Source organism: Psammomys obesus, unplaced genomic scaffold (genome assembly GCF_907164565.1).
Source record: "Psammomys obesus unplaced genomic scaffold, mPsaObe1.curated_primary_1811, whole genome shotgun sequence".
Lineage (NCBI taxonomy): Eukaryota > Metazoa > Chordata > Mammalia > Rodentia > Muridae > Psammomys > Psammomys obesus.
The window spans coordinates 12350622-12366028 of NW_026596117.1; the positions used below are offsets into that span (position 1 = coordinate 12350622).

At 40.5% G+C, this 15407-nt stretch overlaps 1 protein-coding gene across 2 annotated transcripts in view; it reads left to right on the forward strand.

Moving 5' to 3' along the window:
- Scfd2 (sec1 family domain containing 2) overlaps window positions 1-15407 on the forward strand; it is a 247815-nt gene that overhangs the window by 107054 nt on the left and 125354 nt on the right. For both annotated transcript variants that reach the window (XR_008722761.1, XM_055629303.1), the window contains exon 5: window positions 6073-6322. Coding sequence is in view for 1 of the 2 variants with exons in the window: in XM_055629303.1 (XP_055485278.1) it covers window positions 6073-6322 (250 nt within the window). In the remaining variant the exon portion in view is untranslated. The remainder of the gene's footprint in view (window positions 1-6072; window positions 6323-15407) is intronic.

Here is a 15407-nt window from a genome sequence, read left to right on the forward strand (position 1 = left end):
GAAGAAAAAAATAAATTATGTGTGTGCATATGGGGCTGGGGAAGAATTGTGTGTGTTTCTGTGTGTGTGTGAGAGAGACAGAGACAGAGAAAATTGTATGTGTGTGAGATTGTGTGTGTGTGTGTGTGTGTGTGTGTGTGTGTGTGTGTGTACCTAAGGAGGCTATAAGATGATACTGTATTCCCTAGAGTGGGAGTTACCGGTGGTTGTAAACCATCTGATAATGGGTGCTGGGAAACAAACTCGGGTTCTCTGGAAAAGCAGCTTGTTACACCAGATTCGTCTCTCCAGTCCCTGAAAGCTTTTCCTAGTTAGCTGTTCAAATGGGTATGCAAAAGACCAGACTACCAATAGAAATGCAAAGGATAAGGATTACTCATGGGGTTTCAGATGGGGATGAGGACCCTATTGAGAATTGATCTAGATGCTCTGCTACCTTCTGCAAATAATCTGGCTATATTTTTCTCATGTCCTGAAATTTTAAATTAAACCACATTGAGAAATAATGGACTAATTTATTTGGCAGAAAAAATTTCAAAACATAATATTCATGCTGTGGCGTGGTTATTGTTTACTACGGTTTGCCTGACTTACAGCAAGAGTCTAGAGCAAAAGCAGAACAGAAAGCTTTGAAAAAACAAGCTGCCTGGCAAGTGAATGAACATAAATATAATTACAGTCATGGGCAGGATGAACTAGAGAGAAGTGTACACTTTGCACTGGGGCAATAGGACGTCACGTATAGAAAGCCCCAGGCTACTGAGTGAGCGTGCACCTAAACTTTGGAAACTGTTTCTTATAGAAGTTTATGGTTCGGCTCTGAAAGTTCCCAGCAGGCTCATGTTTCGGATCTAGATCTTCGGCTCATGAGACTCTTGTGAAGGCAGTGAAACTGTGGGAAGTGAGGCCTCCCTAGCAGAAGCTGGTCACTAGGAACACGTTCTACCTGCCCCTGTTTGCGGCCTGACTTCCTGCTTTCTGTTGACCACGATGTGAACAGCCTTTGCCTCAGCCTGCTGCCATGGGCTGACCTGCTCCTGCTGCCATGCTTTCTCAGACATCAAATTTTCTCTGCAACTATAAAATGAAATAAATTCTCCTATTTTATGCAGTTTCTACATTTTGATCAAGTATCTAACATAATAATCTTTATCACATCTGGAAGTGTCAGTGCCACATGTGGTAACATAACATAGTCACAGACAACAGGAAGCAGGCATTACTCTGCCTACCCTCTTGGTAGATGTACATGAAATACTTTTTGGAAGGAGGATCCTGCCCTATAATTCGTTCCTCCCTCATATTGGATGCTGGCTCTTTAAAACACAGTTGGCAAGTGCTTTATCAGGATTTGTTTGGATGTTTCCAAAGCAAGTGCAGACATCTCTATTAAGAACTTTCTTATGACATGGCTGTTTACTCCTCCACCACCTCTGAGCCCATGTCTCACTTTGTTCTTTGTTATGTAAAATTATTTTTACAATTAATTAAATAACATATTTATTTGGTATATGTATCTATTTGCATAATAGATGTTCGTTGATACTTGAGTATATCAATGAATTATTCATTTTTGCATTCTGCCTGAGGTGTGTATAAAAGGGAATTCAGAGTCCTCCAATATTATTGTAACAGGTTGGTTTTAATTATTGCAGGTACTGTGTGGAGGAAGATGTTTGGGTGCTTTTCAAAGACCCCATTGCAATATCTCCCCAGCCTGTACATGCTGGCTAACAGGGTTGCTGGGAACTGTTCTCTGCTAGTGGCTTGGAACTGGGCTGAGTGTCTGAAAAGTTCCTGCTCTCCGTGAGGAGGTAGGGCCTGCCTGGACCAGCCTGCTGCCCTATGGAGTATGGTCCTCATGCTAGAACAGAGACCAGCTCTTGACTTCACAGTCAGCTTCTCTGAGGACAACATACCTTTTAAAGAGTCCTTTGTATGGAGTTGTTGGTGACTGGTTCAAGAATAACAAGAGCCCAGACTGCAGAAATAACAAAATGCTTTGTCACTTTAGACACAGCTCAGGTCCTCTGCCTCCTACAAGTAGATCTGCCTGTGTAAGGGCAACTGGGAAACTTAATCCCAGGTACTTTACAAAGAAGCCATTTTCTAAAACCCTCCACTTTGGCATGGTTGGCTGTGCTCACCTCTTCAATAGCAGCATTTAGTAACATTTGATTTTCTTTGGCCTTTCACTGTCTTTTGCATGAAGTCCCATGATAGGATTTATACTTAGTGTTTGCAGACTGCCCCTTCCTCCTCTGAGATGGCCAATGTCCTGTTCTTAGAACATGTGCCCTCCCCATAGCAGCTTTCCTAACTAGTCCTCCGGGAAAGGAGGTAACAGAAAGGAGGTTCTGTTACCCTGGGTGCTGGTAACAAAATAGGTCACATGCCAGGCACTGCCATGTTACTGAGGTCACAGAACGGCCTGGTCAAATATGGCCATTATTGTGTATCCTAAATGATACCAAATGTGTTCTGCAAAGTTAGCCCTCAAAAACAGAGTCACCATGTTTTCATCTGTAAAAAAACTATCCTATTGTGGGAGTAACTTTGTCTTTGAGGCAGAGTGGTTGAAGCAGTCTGTGCCAGTGTTATATCAGTGTGTGCCTGTGTAATGGGGCTGGCTAATATTCAGGCATTTTTACTTCACAAATGGGGAAGCTGAAACTTAGAATGTTAGACATTTTCCCCACGGCCATACAGCTGTGGCACAGATCCTTTAAATACTGCCGTATCCACACATCCTTCTGTCAGTTCTGCCCAAGTTTTTCTTTTGCTTTAAAAAGGCTTCAATCTGGGGAGTCTCTGATCTTTTCTTTCTTTTTGTGAGAAAAAGCAGGCATCAGAAAACAACCAACAGGCCAGGAGAGATGGCTTAGTGGTTAAGAGTGCTGGCTGCTCTTCGAGGACTTATGTTCTGTTCCCAGCACCTATGTCAGGTGCTCACACTCACGTAACTCAGCTTCAGTGAATCCACCACCCTCTAAACAGGTTCTGGGTCCTTGTGTTCGCAATGCAAGCACTTTATTGACTGAGCTGTCCCTCCAGCCCTGGTTCAATAGTATTTGAATCAATATGAACTGATGAATATTTTTTGTGTACTTTAGGTTATATAAAAATACTACTTTGTGTTGTTTTTAAAATTATTCCATCTGTAGTCAGCTGAGAAGTCTTGCAGTTGGTTCTTGGGTCCTTTTTGACATATTCCTACTACTTTTTGTTTGTTAGTATTTGCATGTCTTTATTTTTAGGCACTATAAGATTTTCCAGACTCATCCTGTATTTTCTTTCCATTTCCTAGATATCAGGTATCTCCTTAGAGAGTTCTGATTTCTTTACCAAAGAAAGATATCAGAGACTAGGATCTGGGTGTGTTTATTGCTATGAGGTGTCATGGTTTTTAGATCATCCCAGGGGACAGAGCTGAAATACCTACATATCAGCTGACCCACTTCACAGACATTCTCTTTGTTATTTCTGGACTTCTCTGCCAGTCTATGGTGAAGCTACTCTTTTTATTTTATTTTATTTTTTAGCAGTCTATGTTTACCGAGTAGGTAAAGTAAGAGTGTGCCTGCTGCCTTCTGCCATCAGTAGTAAAGTAAACAGAGAGCCTGGGATACTGTGGCTCTCTGCTCTACATCCTCCAGTCAGATCATATCATTTGGATGTGAAAATATCCTAAGATGTTAGGGAACTACCTAATGGGACAGAAAAAGAAGTGGAATTAGGTTTTCAAATCTAATATTTTTATTTCCCCACCCACATCTTTGTACTTGGCCACCGTTGTTTGTATCAGAATCAACTATTGACTTCTTGGGATGCTTGAATCATATTTTGAATGTAATTTTTTTGGTGTCGTGCTTGTGTCTGCAATGAAAGATTTTTCTGTCTAGCATATACCACAGACCGGAGACTTGGAAGTGCCGGCCCGAGGAGCAAGTGCTAGAAGAGTGTCTTTACAAACGAGTCTCCTGCCCTGATCCACTTTTTAGAGCCATCTTTTAGAAGCTTCCTTCTTGGAGGGTAGAGTCACAGAGCTCCTACAGGGTGGACACGTTCTTTGCGTAATCACCTGATTGCTGGGAAATGGAGTAGGGTGGGGTACAGGGACCTGCTTCTCTTGACAGGCCAATCACAAGGCTCTGTTTGTGAAGTGACTAGACACCTGATAGCAGGGAAGCCTTGAGGGCTCCGCCCTGAGTTGTTCAATAGCTCTAGGTCCTTCAAACCTTCTCACCCTTGGTACTTTGATGGGTGAATATGAATTAGCAAATCACATCTTGTTACCGTGTGCTGGTAAAATCTCTGTCCTTTTCCCTCCTTTATCTTATTCAATCCAAAGACCTCGTACTTTATTCTTGTATAATATGCTATAAACATATAAGTATAATTAATTATATTATAATAAAATAGTTATATTAGAAATGAATGATAATGGCTCTTTTTGTATGTACAAAATAAATTTCTGAATCTTACTTTGAGTGGAAAAGGCTAGAAAAGCTCTTTTGGGGTTGCTCTCTCCTTGTCTAACCTTCAGCTGTTTACATCACTCTGTTTAAAGGAAGTATCTCTACAGGGCTTTCTCTGTCCTGGTGTCCCCTTGCTAACATGGCTTTTTCCATGTAAATGAGTGAGTAGCACACATACAAACACTTGTACTCCCTGAAGTCCCGTCTCCCCATCTCTTTTCCTGCATCCTTTTCCTCTGTAGCACTTACCCCCACCTACTGCATTTACTTCCTCAGCTTTTCAATTGTGTTTTCCCCTATGACATAAATGACGTAAGAGTAGAGAATTTGTCTGCTCTGTTTCCCAGGCCTAGAATAATAGAACATAGCAGATGTTCAGGGAACAGTTTTAAAGTTAATGATGTAACTTTTAAGTTCTGATAATTTGGCCTTTAATTAGAATATAAATATTAGTGTCTTTTTACCAAAAACTTCAACATTAGTCCTGATGATACGTGAAGTTCCTTGGGATAGTTACTCCAGCAAGGCAATGCTCTTGTCACATGTGAAGAATCCTGAAATTCTTTTCTTAGTGTGACTTAAGAAGTTGGTGGAAGAACTAAAACTGTTACTATTATTTTTTAATTTGATGTGATAGACTGCAGAAATGCCTCAGTGGTTAGAGCACTGGCTACTCGTCCAGAGGATCTAGGTTTGATTCCTAGCATCCACATGGGACCTCACCACCATCTACCACTCCAGTCCCTGGATATCAAAGGCCACTTTCTGGCCTCTGCGGGCATTGCTTGCACATTGTGCACACATGAAGCAAAAACACCCTAACCCTAAAAGCAAATGAAGAAAATGAAAACATATGTATTAAAAACTGAGGTGGATATCTTCAAATTCACCAAAAGAAGTATTAAACCCATCATCAGTGAAATTGCCCAGTTTGAGTCATTATTCTCTTTGCCAGCTTTAGGAGGAAATTGCCTTTGGTTGCTATAAAATACTCTGACCAGACTTTGCCAGCATAGAGCATATCCTGCAAGACAGTGATTCTTTTAAAGGAGCCTCAACATTCATTTGAATATGTAGTTTCTGTTAAAGGAGCATTAGCATTTATTTGAATATATAGATTCTGCTAAAGGAACATCGACAGTTGTTTGTATAATCTGCCAGCTTTGTTTTTTAAATTGTATTACGTAACATTTTTGTTTAAGAGTTCAAGTTTTCACAGTGCATACATTTCCTTACAGAGCTGGTGATCAAACAAAGGGCCTTTCATGTGCTAGCTAATCATTCTGCCCCTGAGCCATATCCCAACTTGATGAACCACTTGCATTTTATTTTTTAAAAATTACAATCTTATTTGCTCAAGTCACAATAAGATCTTTATCAAAGGGCCTGCCATTCTCTAAAACAGGCTCTTCAGAACAAAACTTACAGTGCCATACTTCGTACGCTGTTCTACCCAGGCTTTATAAGCACAGAAATGGAAGACTGGTCAACAAGCACCGTAAAGATTTCACAAGCCACCTTTGAACTAGTGTGGATCCCAATTTCTGTCTTTGTGGAAGGCTGACATATCTTCCTGTCCTTGCTACCATTTCAGAGCCTTGGGGATTCAACCATGGCTGTTGTGCTAAATCAGCTGCTGCCTATGATTAAGTCCTCAAGCCAGAGAGCCAGTGATGACTACAGGCCCGAGGAACTGCTCATCCTCCTCACGTACATTTACTCAGTCACTGGAGAGCTGACAGTGGACAAAGACCTGGAAGAAGCCGAAGGAAGGGTGAAGAAAGCATTGGCCCGCGTCTTCTCTGAGGAGTCTGAGTTGTCACCCTTGCTACAGAGGATCACAGGTGAGTGTGGGACAAGAGTACAGAACACCAATCCTGCCAATCCAGAAGCCAGGGTTCGTGCAGACTATTGCTCAAGGAGGAGGAGGCCGTCTCCAGCCACCCACAGCACCAGGCTGTCTTTCCTTTTCCAGCAGAAGGCCTGCTAAGTGCTTATTAGAATTAGTGTTTGTTGGTGTCAAAGCCTTAGGCAAATAGCAAAATACAAATTGTTTTGCAAGGCGTTATACAGTGTCATGGGATTAGAACTTGCCATTTTCAGGAGTTGAATATTATTTTAAGTGTTATATGTCGTTTGAATTTTAGTTAACTAATACTATCCAAAATGACATGCTAGCATCCTAGCAAAGTAGGCTGGGCTAGTTTGGGGGGATCTACAGTTATCAGAAACTGTAATGATCTACGCAGTCACTCAGGAAGGCATCCGTATGGAATGTTAGCACATTTTCAATAGTTTATGTTTTGTGTAAAGCTTATTTAATTGGTATAAGTCATGGCTAGAAGTTACTGAAGCCTACACATGAAGCATGAATCCTTGTAAAGCAGTCCAGGTTTTCTTTCATTGACCCTCATATGTGTCTATGTGTGTGTTTAGGTGTGTGTATTTAGCTTCCTGCTTAGGGAAGCTCCAATGAAGCATGTTGTGCATCCTCTCGAACTCGTGGGCTTTGTTGGGGGAACCATGGACACTTCTCTGACCCAGGTGCTGGAGATCTTAGTGTCCTGTACATGTATTATATTAGGCACCTATTAGGCACTATGTTATATTAGGCACCTACTTCTTACCTTTTCTCTGGCTGGTTATGGACAGCAAAACCCTGATAAGATGGAAACTTCAGTTTCCACAGGCGGGAACCATTTCCTTGCCTAGCATGGAACCTGCTTGCCAGCTTCCAATCTGCTTAAGTAAGTTGTGGAATCTGTTGCCATTTTGTTAAGTACAGCACTATCTGCCATTGCATGTGTTTGTTTGGCTGGAAATAAATATTGACTTAGAATGGTTTAATATGGTTTATACAATGCTTAGAACAAAGCTTTGATTTAAAGTAAAATTGGATGTTAGAAGAATTTCATTGGAAATTATGTTTAAATGAGCAGTTCCCAAGACAGACAGCAAGGCTAGTGTGTGTGCTCTAATTACAGTTGTTTGGGTAGGCTTTATAACATCTGGATGTGGAGAGTTTTGTTGGAACTGAAGTAACACTCCAGGAATACTCTGTTAATATTCCCTCAAGGTGCTCATTGACCCCACAGTTCATGGTTTTTATTAGTTTCTTTACACTTGCTCAGGATATTGCATTTTCTTGCTTTGAAAACATTTCTGTGAATTCATGTTTGTATAGGAAAAAAAATTGTTAGCTCAAAAATTAAAAAATAATAAATTGTGGAATTATAAAGTGTTCCCTAAACCTTTACTTTACAATATTAAGCACACATCTTTTAACCAATGTTAACTTTGGATAAGTGGTGCTGAGGGTGTTACTGTGGCATATGTGAGTTAATCACTGGAAAACATGTCCACATGAGTGCACACAAACACACCACACACACAGACACGCTTGTTCTCTCTCTCTCTGTCTCGGCCTCAGTCTCTCTGTCTCTCAGCTTTGGTAGCCACCCGAAGGACTATATTCCTCAATGTTTGTAGTTGGTTAGTATGGACATATCTTTCTTAATTAATTGAGAACCCAAATGTCCTAAAAGAAGGGTTTATGTGGACAGAAACTGCTGAGGAAAATGTGCCGTTTATGTATCAGGGTGAAAAACTTAGTCACAAAATATGGAGAAGAGGTGAGCCACTTCTGTGAGGTGGGGCTGCTGCACCCGTATGTGAAGAGTGAATTGTCTTCCAGATATGCTTCGGATCCTGTGGAAGGCTCCACGGGCTTTCTGGGAAAGGCCTGTCATTAGTGCTGTGCTTCGGTTACTCCAGGGCATGGTCTTGGCTTTCTTGCCACTGAGTCACAGAATTTGATTCCTGGTGGATAGTGTATGGTTACTGGAAATATTTTTTTAAATAATTTTGAAAATGAGCAATTGATAAAAGAATTCTTTATCAAACATTTTACTGCCTTATCTGTTGACAGCATAATAAAATGACCCCCTTTCTCTGTTAAAAGCTTAACCAAGCTGTCTTTTCCCAATTACTAAATGGCAGAATTACCATTTAGACTCCAGGTTTTGTGGCTATGAAGCATTTTTAGACATGAGATGCAAAACCTACTTCAAGCTCATGCAGCTGCCACATCGGTTTCATGCTGAAACTCAGGCTTGCTCACCCATACTGGTTCATGCCATGCATGCCCAGCCATTCCATCATGCACTTCATATCTGGAGAGAAAAACCAGTCTTGTGGTTAATATTTTAGGTATTGTCTTTGCTTGATCTATCTGTATCACCTAGTTGTACATGTTTGCCATACCCCGCTAATTTTGCACATGCATCCTCTTTACATTGTAATAAATTACAATTTTATTTATAGCCATAGAAGTCTATTGATTGCCTGTCTTTTAGAAGGGTAACAAACTTTAACTCTGCTTATTTCAATAATATCTTTTGACAGTAATTGGCCATGTTTAAACTTATATTTTCTTTTATCTATTCCTAAGGTAATTTATTTTTGACAGTTTCTTTCATGCACCTCTATTCTTTCTTTGTATAGGAAGGATAATAAGAAACTGTGCTTGGTAAAACAAAATAAAAGCTGAGGATGTTGGTCAAGGCAGCATAGCATTTTCTTTTAAATCTGCTTCGTTCTTAACAGATAACTTTGCAGGGACATCTCACGTGGGCAACTGCTTTCTATTCATGTACAACAAGGACTGGCTTCTGGGTGTCTGGGGTGGGGGGCTGAGGAGAAAGTTGGCCTGGCCTGCTTATGCTGGCTAGTGTTATGCTTCCCCAGTCCTGCTAAGTTCAAAGAGAATATGAGTCCCTGTATATCTCAGTGTTCGCCTGCCAGCCACAAGAAAAATAAAGGAAAGCTATTTGAACTGTCTTCAGAGAATGAAACCCAAGGCAGATTTTGAAGTGTACTCTTGGAATGTCATCCTGTGGAGAGATGTACTGGGGAAAACAGACGGTTTGAATGCAGAGAGCCATGACTTAAAAGTTGTGGCCTGCCATTTTCTAGCAGTGTGGTATGTTAGCTGGCAGCTCCCTGTCCTTGAGCCTTGACGTTGAACATGACTTCCCTTGTTAATCACTTGTGATTTTGCTGAGCCTATATGATATTCTTTATGAGAACTAGTTTAGTATCCACTTGGGGCTATAAATATATAATAATTTTGATAACATCTGGCACACAGTGTTGAGCTCCTCAGACCTTTACAACTGACACACATAGGCAGAGAGATGTTTGCATGGCATGCTGGCTACTTTTCTCTGTCAGCTTGGCACAAGCTAGAGTCATTTGGGAAGGGGAACCTTAATTGAGAAAGTGCTCACGCTATGTTGGTCTGGAGCGCATTTTCTTGGTGAATGATTGACATGGGCGAGCCCATCCCACAGAGGGTGGTGTGTCATCCCTGGGTGGGTAGGTGGTATAAGAAAGGCTGAGCAAGCCATGAGGCACAAGCCAGTAGGCAGCATTCCCCCATGGCCTTTGCTTCAGTGCCTGCTTCCAGGTGCCTGGCTTGAGTTCTTGCCCTGACTTTCCATCATGATGGACTACAGCTGTTAGGTGAAAAATACCCTCTTCTCCCATGTTATTTCTGTCAGTGTTTCATCACAGCAATAGAAGCCCCAGCTGAGACTTATGGCATACTGAAGTGAGTGAATCTTACAGAATCTCAGTTGTGGTGCAAGGCAGCTGGCAGAGGGGCACTAGCCGCACTGCGACAGCAGCTGACCTGGGGACTAAGATGAGGCAGTAGCTGCCTGTTAGGACCAGTGATCTACGAGAAACTGGTCAAAAAGCACTGAGTCAGGAAGAAAGACAAAACCTCTGTGTTCTTTTAGAGTAAGCCACATTTATAGATAGTAATATACATCAATTGTGCATATTAATGACTTTTAATAGGATTTATGCCCACTCTCCTTTGTATTCTCCTATCCTCCTCTAGAAGTTTATTTCCTCTACTCATCTTGCCCACCACATTTCTTCCACAATAATTCCTCTTCTATTTTCAGGTCTTTTTCTTTCTGTGCTTGGCTTATTTAATTTAACAGAGTGTCTTCCACTTTAACTTATTTTCCTGCAAATGAACATATTGGCTTTTAATACATAAAACTAATTGTTTAGCCAAAACTTTTTGGTTAAACATTTTTTGTTACTGCTAATACTTCTAATTCCCCTGGGTTTTTATGGTGCCTTTAAATGCAAGGTCGTAAGGGCATTAGGTCTGCTTAGTTCAATTTAATGCAAAGTGAAAGAATGAATAACTTAAGAGTATCTCGAAATTCTGTGGTTCAAGCTCCAGGCATGGTGAAACCATAGAAACGGTAATTTGCAGTTAAACTTATTTTACTCCCTTGTGATAATATGGGATTGTGGGTTTTGGCATCAGTGCGTCAGGATATTGTGCACTAAATGAACCTAACAAATGAGGATTTGCTTTTCTCTGAAAGATTAGAGACGTCCTCCTCCTGAAGCTGCAGTTCCATCACTGTAGTCTGGCAGAAGCAGCTTTTCCAGAGACAGTCTGTCTCAGGGTTTAGAGAAGAAGGGTTTAGAGGCAGAGAAAGCACCCAGCTGACCTTTTCAGCTCATGTACTAATGGAAAAGACCCAAATGGCTCACTAGTTAAGCTGACAGCCCATGAGGAAAAGGCCAAAAAACCCAAGGCTCAAAGCTCAAAAAGCTTAAAAAGTTTTCCCTTAGAAGCAATGTGGGAATGGACAATGTAGGAACCCCTGGGACAGCAAAGAACACACAAGAGTCTATAAACTTGCACGCCTAACAAACACCCCCTACACATCTCAGCTCCAGTGAAGTACACCTGCAAAGCTAACTTTCTCTGTGATCATTTATTCACAGATGCACTACTAGTTTTTCAAACATGTTTTGGGACTGAAGACAAAATTATATCTAAAACAAAAATAATAGAGTTTCAGTTTTCACCATGTTTTCACTTTTCAATAACAATAGCTATGGAGGTTTGAATGTGAATGTCCTTCATAGGTTCATGTGTTAAAAACCCTTGGTCCCCAGTTGGTGGTGCTGCTTGGAAAAGTCAACAAGATGTGGCTTTGCTGGAGGAAATATATTGCTGGGGATGTGGCCTTTGAGGTTGCGAAGCCTCATGGGAGCCCTCAGCATTGTGTTCCACCTGCCATGCCTGCCTGCTGCGCAGCTTCCAGCTGTGATGACAGTGTGCCCTCATCCTTCTGGAAATGTAAGCCCATCCTTCTACAAGTTCTGTTGGTCATGGTGTTTTACCACAGCAATGGAAAAAAAACTGATACTGTTCCTTTCTCCAATAAATCCAGGCATACTCTTGGGAGATGTTGTAGTTGCTTAGATTTTTATGCCTAGGATTCAGAAGGCATAGTATCACTATGCTTTCAAATTGGAACTGATCTGTTGTTATTAAAAAATGAAAATCTCAACAGTTTTATTTTTACCAATAAAGACTCAGGAGCCAGATGCTGGGATAAAAACATTCTAGCTCAGAGAGGCAGAGAAAGCACCCAGCTGACCTTTTCAGCTCATGTGCTAATGGAAAAGACCCAAATGGCTCACTAGTTAAGCTGACAGCCCATGAGGAAAAGGCCAAAAAACCCAAGGCTCAAAGCTCAAAAAGCTTAAAAAGCCAGAGAGCTAAAGCTCCTTCTACTTCTCCACACCATCTTAAATACCTCAACTCAAAGTCCCTCCTACTCTTTAATCCCTGTCAGTTCATTTCTTGCTCTGCCTCTTGACCTAGGGTTAACTTTATTAAATCCTGTGTACAGAAAGCCCTTACAGTAAAGGTGTGTGCTAGGAATGGCTGAACCACACCATAATTACCAGTTTACAATAAACAGAAAGTTCTTGGCTTAAAGGTGTGAGATAGGACTCAACCACACCAAACAAGAAACAGGGGTTTACAGTTTACAATTTTGGGATTCACAATAAGATCAAATGTCCTGCAACACTGTTCTCAGTAGTTAACCCGTGTACTTATTTTGCATACAAAGAAATCAAGAGAACAAATGTTATCTGCCTTGCCTCAAATCACTAACCAAATATCCTGTGCAGTGCAGGAATTGGATTAGAGGCTGTTTCTTGATTTCTAGTCCAAACTTCTTATGAGACCAGTGGTTCTTAACCTTGCATTCATGTGTCCCTGCAGAAACACAGAAATTGCAGCTGAGGTCTACCACATAGAGTACTTCAGGAATCATCTAGAAAAATGTTACTCCTTGCATATGAACACACAAATATTTGCAGGTCTACTGTGATTTATTAAGCCCTTCCCTCAGGTTTGTGGAAGATTTTTTTCCTTCAAAATATGAAGCATTTTCAAACTGAGAATTGTAAAAGAAAAATAAGAGAGGCGGTAATACGCATTTCTCCTTTGAGATTTCTTTTACTATCACGTCTGCTTCCTTTCCTCATCTCATAGTTTTCTTGCAGTAGTACATTAAACTTAAGATGATGCATTTCTATATATTTCTGTCCCAATGAATAACATTTCAGCTTAAAAAAAAAAAAAACTGCAAGACTTCAGAAATCTTTTTCTTAAGCATTCCTTGTGGCTTGGTAATAACAACGGATTGCTATGGTAACCCTAAAAGTGATTCTGTAAGTCCAACATTGGCTCTTGCATTAGCTACACTTGAGTAAGAATGTTAGCTCGTTAGAGTGGATGACAGTGTACCAACCCATGATCACAAAGTCAACATGTGCGGCTAAAGGAGCCCAACAGAGTTAATAGAAAAATCTCCTTCTATTGGTTTTAACCTGTGGATTCTTGTGTATTACAACATGCAGGCATCAGACATTTCCACTAAGGACTGTGCTTTTCTTTTTTGTGTCTAGAAATCTTGCCTCAGGCCTGCCAGAATGAAACAGAGAGCTTTATCAGGTTGTTTTCTACAGTGGCTTGCAACCCTATTGCTCTACCTTGGTCTTTACTTCTCTTGGTTCCTAAGATTTCTGCTGCAAACTCTGATGAAGAACATATGTCTGTTCCCAGATGACTCCCCCGAGAAATGTTGGAACTGTTACATTTGGTTTTACTGTCCAACATATTAAAACAGTTCACCACAGCACATATTACTAAATAGCCATATCAAGTGAAGTTTAAAATGTTTACTATATATTTAAAATGCATCACAAGCTGTGTAGAAAGAAATGCGGAGCTGCCTATTTAGGCAGCTAACCAGCAAAGCAGTCTCAGTAACGTATGGAATCCCTACACATTATTTTTGCAAGTACTTCATTTTTCCCTGACATTTCATATAAAGCAACCATTATTAATTATAACATTAGGACAAGTCTTCTTGTGCTGATACTTATATGTGTATAAATGCATGTGTCACCAGTTTTTATATCTGCATACAGTACAAGCTGTAGTGCTATCTGTCATATGTCAAATAATGACATTTCAGTTAGCCATGGACAACTGTGAGACAGTGGGTTCACAAAGGACCACGTGTTTACTGTGCCTCTTGATTGCAGCCAGAGGCCATGTAGAGTGTTTAACTGTCCTCCTCTAGATTAGTGTTATAAACTATGATGTAATCACTTGATGATGTGTTTCTCAGAACACACCCCATTCAGTCACCAGCAAATGACTGTAATTATGCCTGTGATTTGACAATTAATTAAGAGGTTTTTTACTAGGTTTTATTAACAGTAGATATGGTATAAATTCCCCAATAATAAAGAAAAGAATGTTTTACATACAAGGGTAGTTGTTTTGAAAATATAGCTATGGTTGGGGCTAGGTTCGGCCAAAAATGACAGAATAGGGAGGAACCTGCCTCCTCAATATGCCCATAGAATTCAACCTGAATTTCTCTAGCACAGTGGTCATCAACCTTTCTAATGCTGCGACCCTTTAACACAGTTCCTTAGGCTGTGGTGACCCCCAGCCATAACATTATGTTGTTGCCACTTCGTAATAGTTATTGTGCCATAGTTATGAATTGTAATGTAAATATCTGATGTGCAGGTATCTGACATGCAACCCTCAAAGGGATCACAACCCACAGATTGAGAAACGCGGCTCTAGTGTCTTATAAAATAGCAGCAGAGCAGGTATAGATTAAAATAGTTCCTCAAACTAATGCCAGCCATGGTGGCACAGGCTCCTGATCCCAGCACTCAAAGCAGGAGGATCATGAGTTAAAGGCTAGCCTGGGCTACATAGTGAGTTCTAGACCTAGGCTACAGACTGAGACCCTATCTCAAAAGGAAGAGGAAGAGGAAGAAGGGAAAAGGGCTGAAGCTTTTTTTTCCACCTTGTTATTGCCCCTCCACATTCAATTAGCTATAATAATTGGGATTGCTATTAATTATTTATAATTCTTTCAATACAAGCTTTTGGAGGGCAGGGATTGTCATTTGGTTAAAATAAAATTACTTACACTTCCTTAAGGTGACTTATAATAGGACTTTTTGTAAATACAAAAATGTTACTCATTTTGCTCCCTAATCATCACAATAGAACTTAAAAATCACTCATAAACTCCAGAGAAAATGTCCTAACATTTGACGAGTATTGGTGCAAAATCAGTCAGTAAACAGACATGTGATAAGGGCCAGGTGATAGTGTCAGACAAGATTCTGTTTTGCATGTTTTGGAGTTGGTCAATTGTAGTCTGGTGCCTAGAATAAAATCACAGGTAGATAGCATCTTAACTGTAATAAAAGTGATGTTGTGAAGGAAGATCCTGAGAATGCTGGTGCCTTAATATTTCCGCCCTCAGTTCTAGGAGGCAGCATTCCTTCAGAGAAAAGCCACCATCAATTAGAGAATAACAAAGACGTAGGAGATTGTTACGATACTGAGAGGGAAGAAAAACATTGAGGTACAAACATTTCAGCCTAAAATTCTGGCAAAGATAGATAGATGATAGGTAGGTAGATGGATAGATAGATAGATAGATAGATAGATAGATAGATAGATAGATAGATAGATAGATAGATAGATAGATA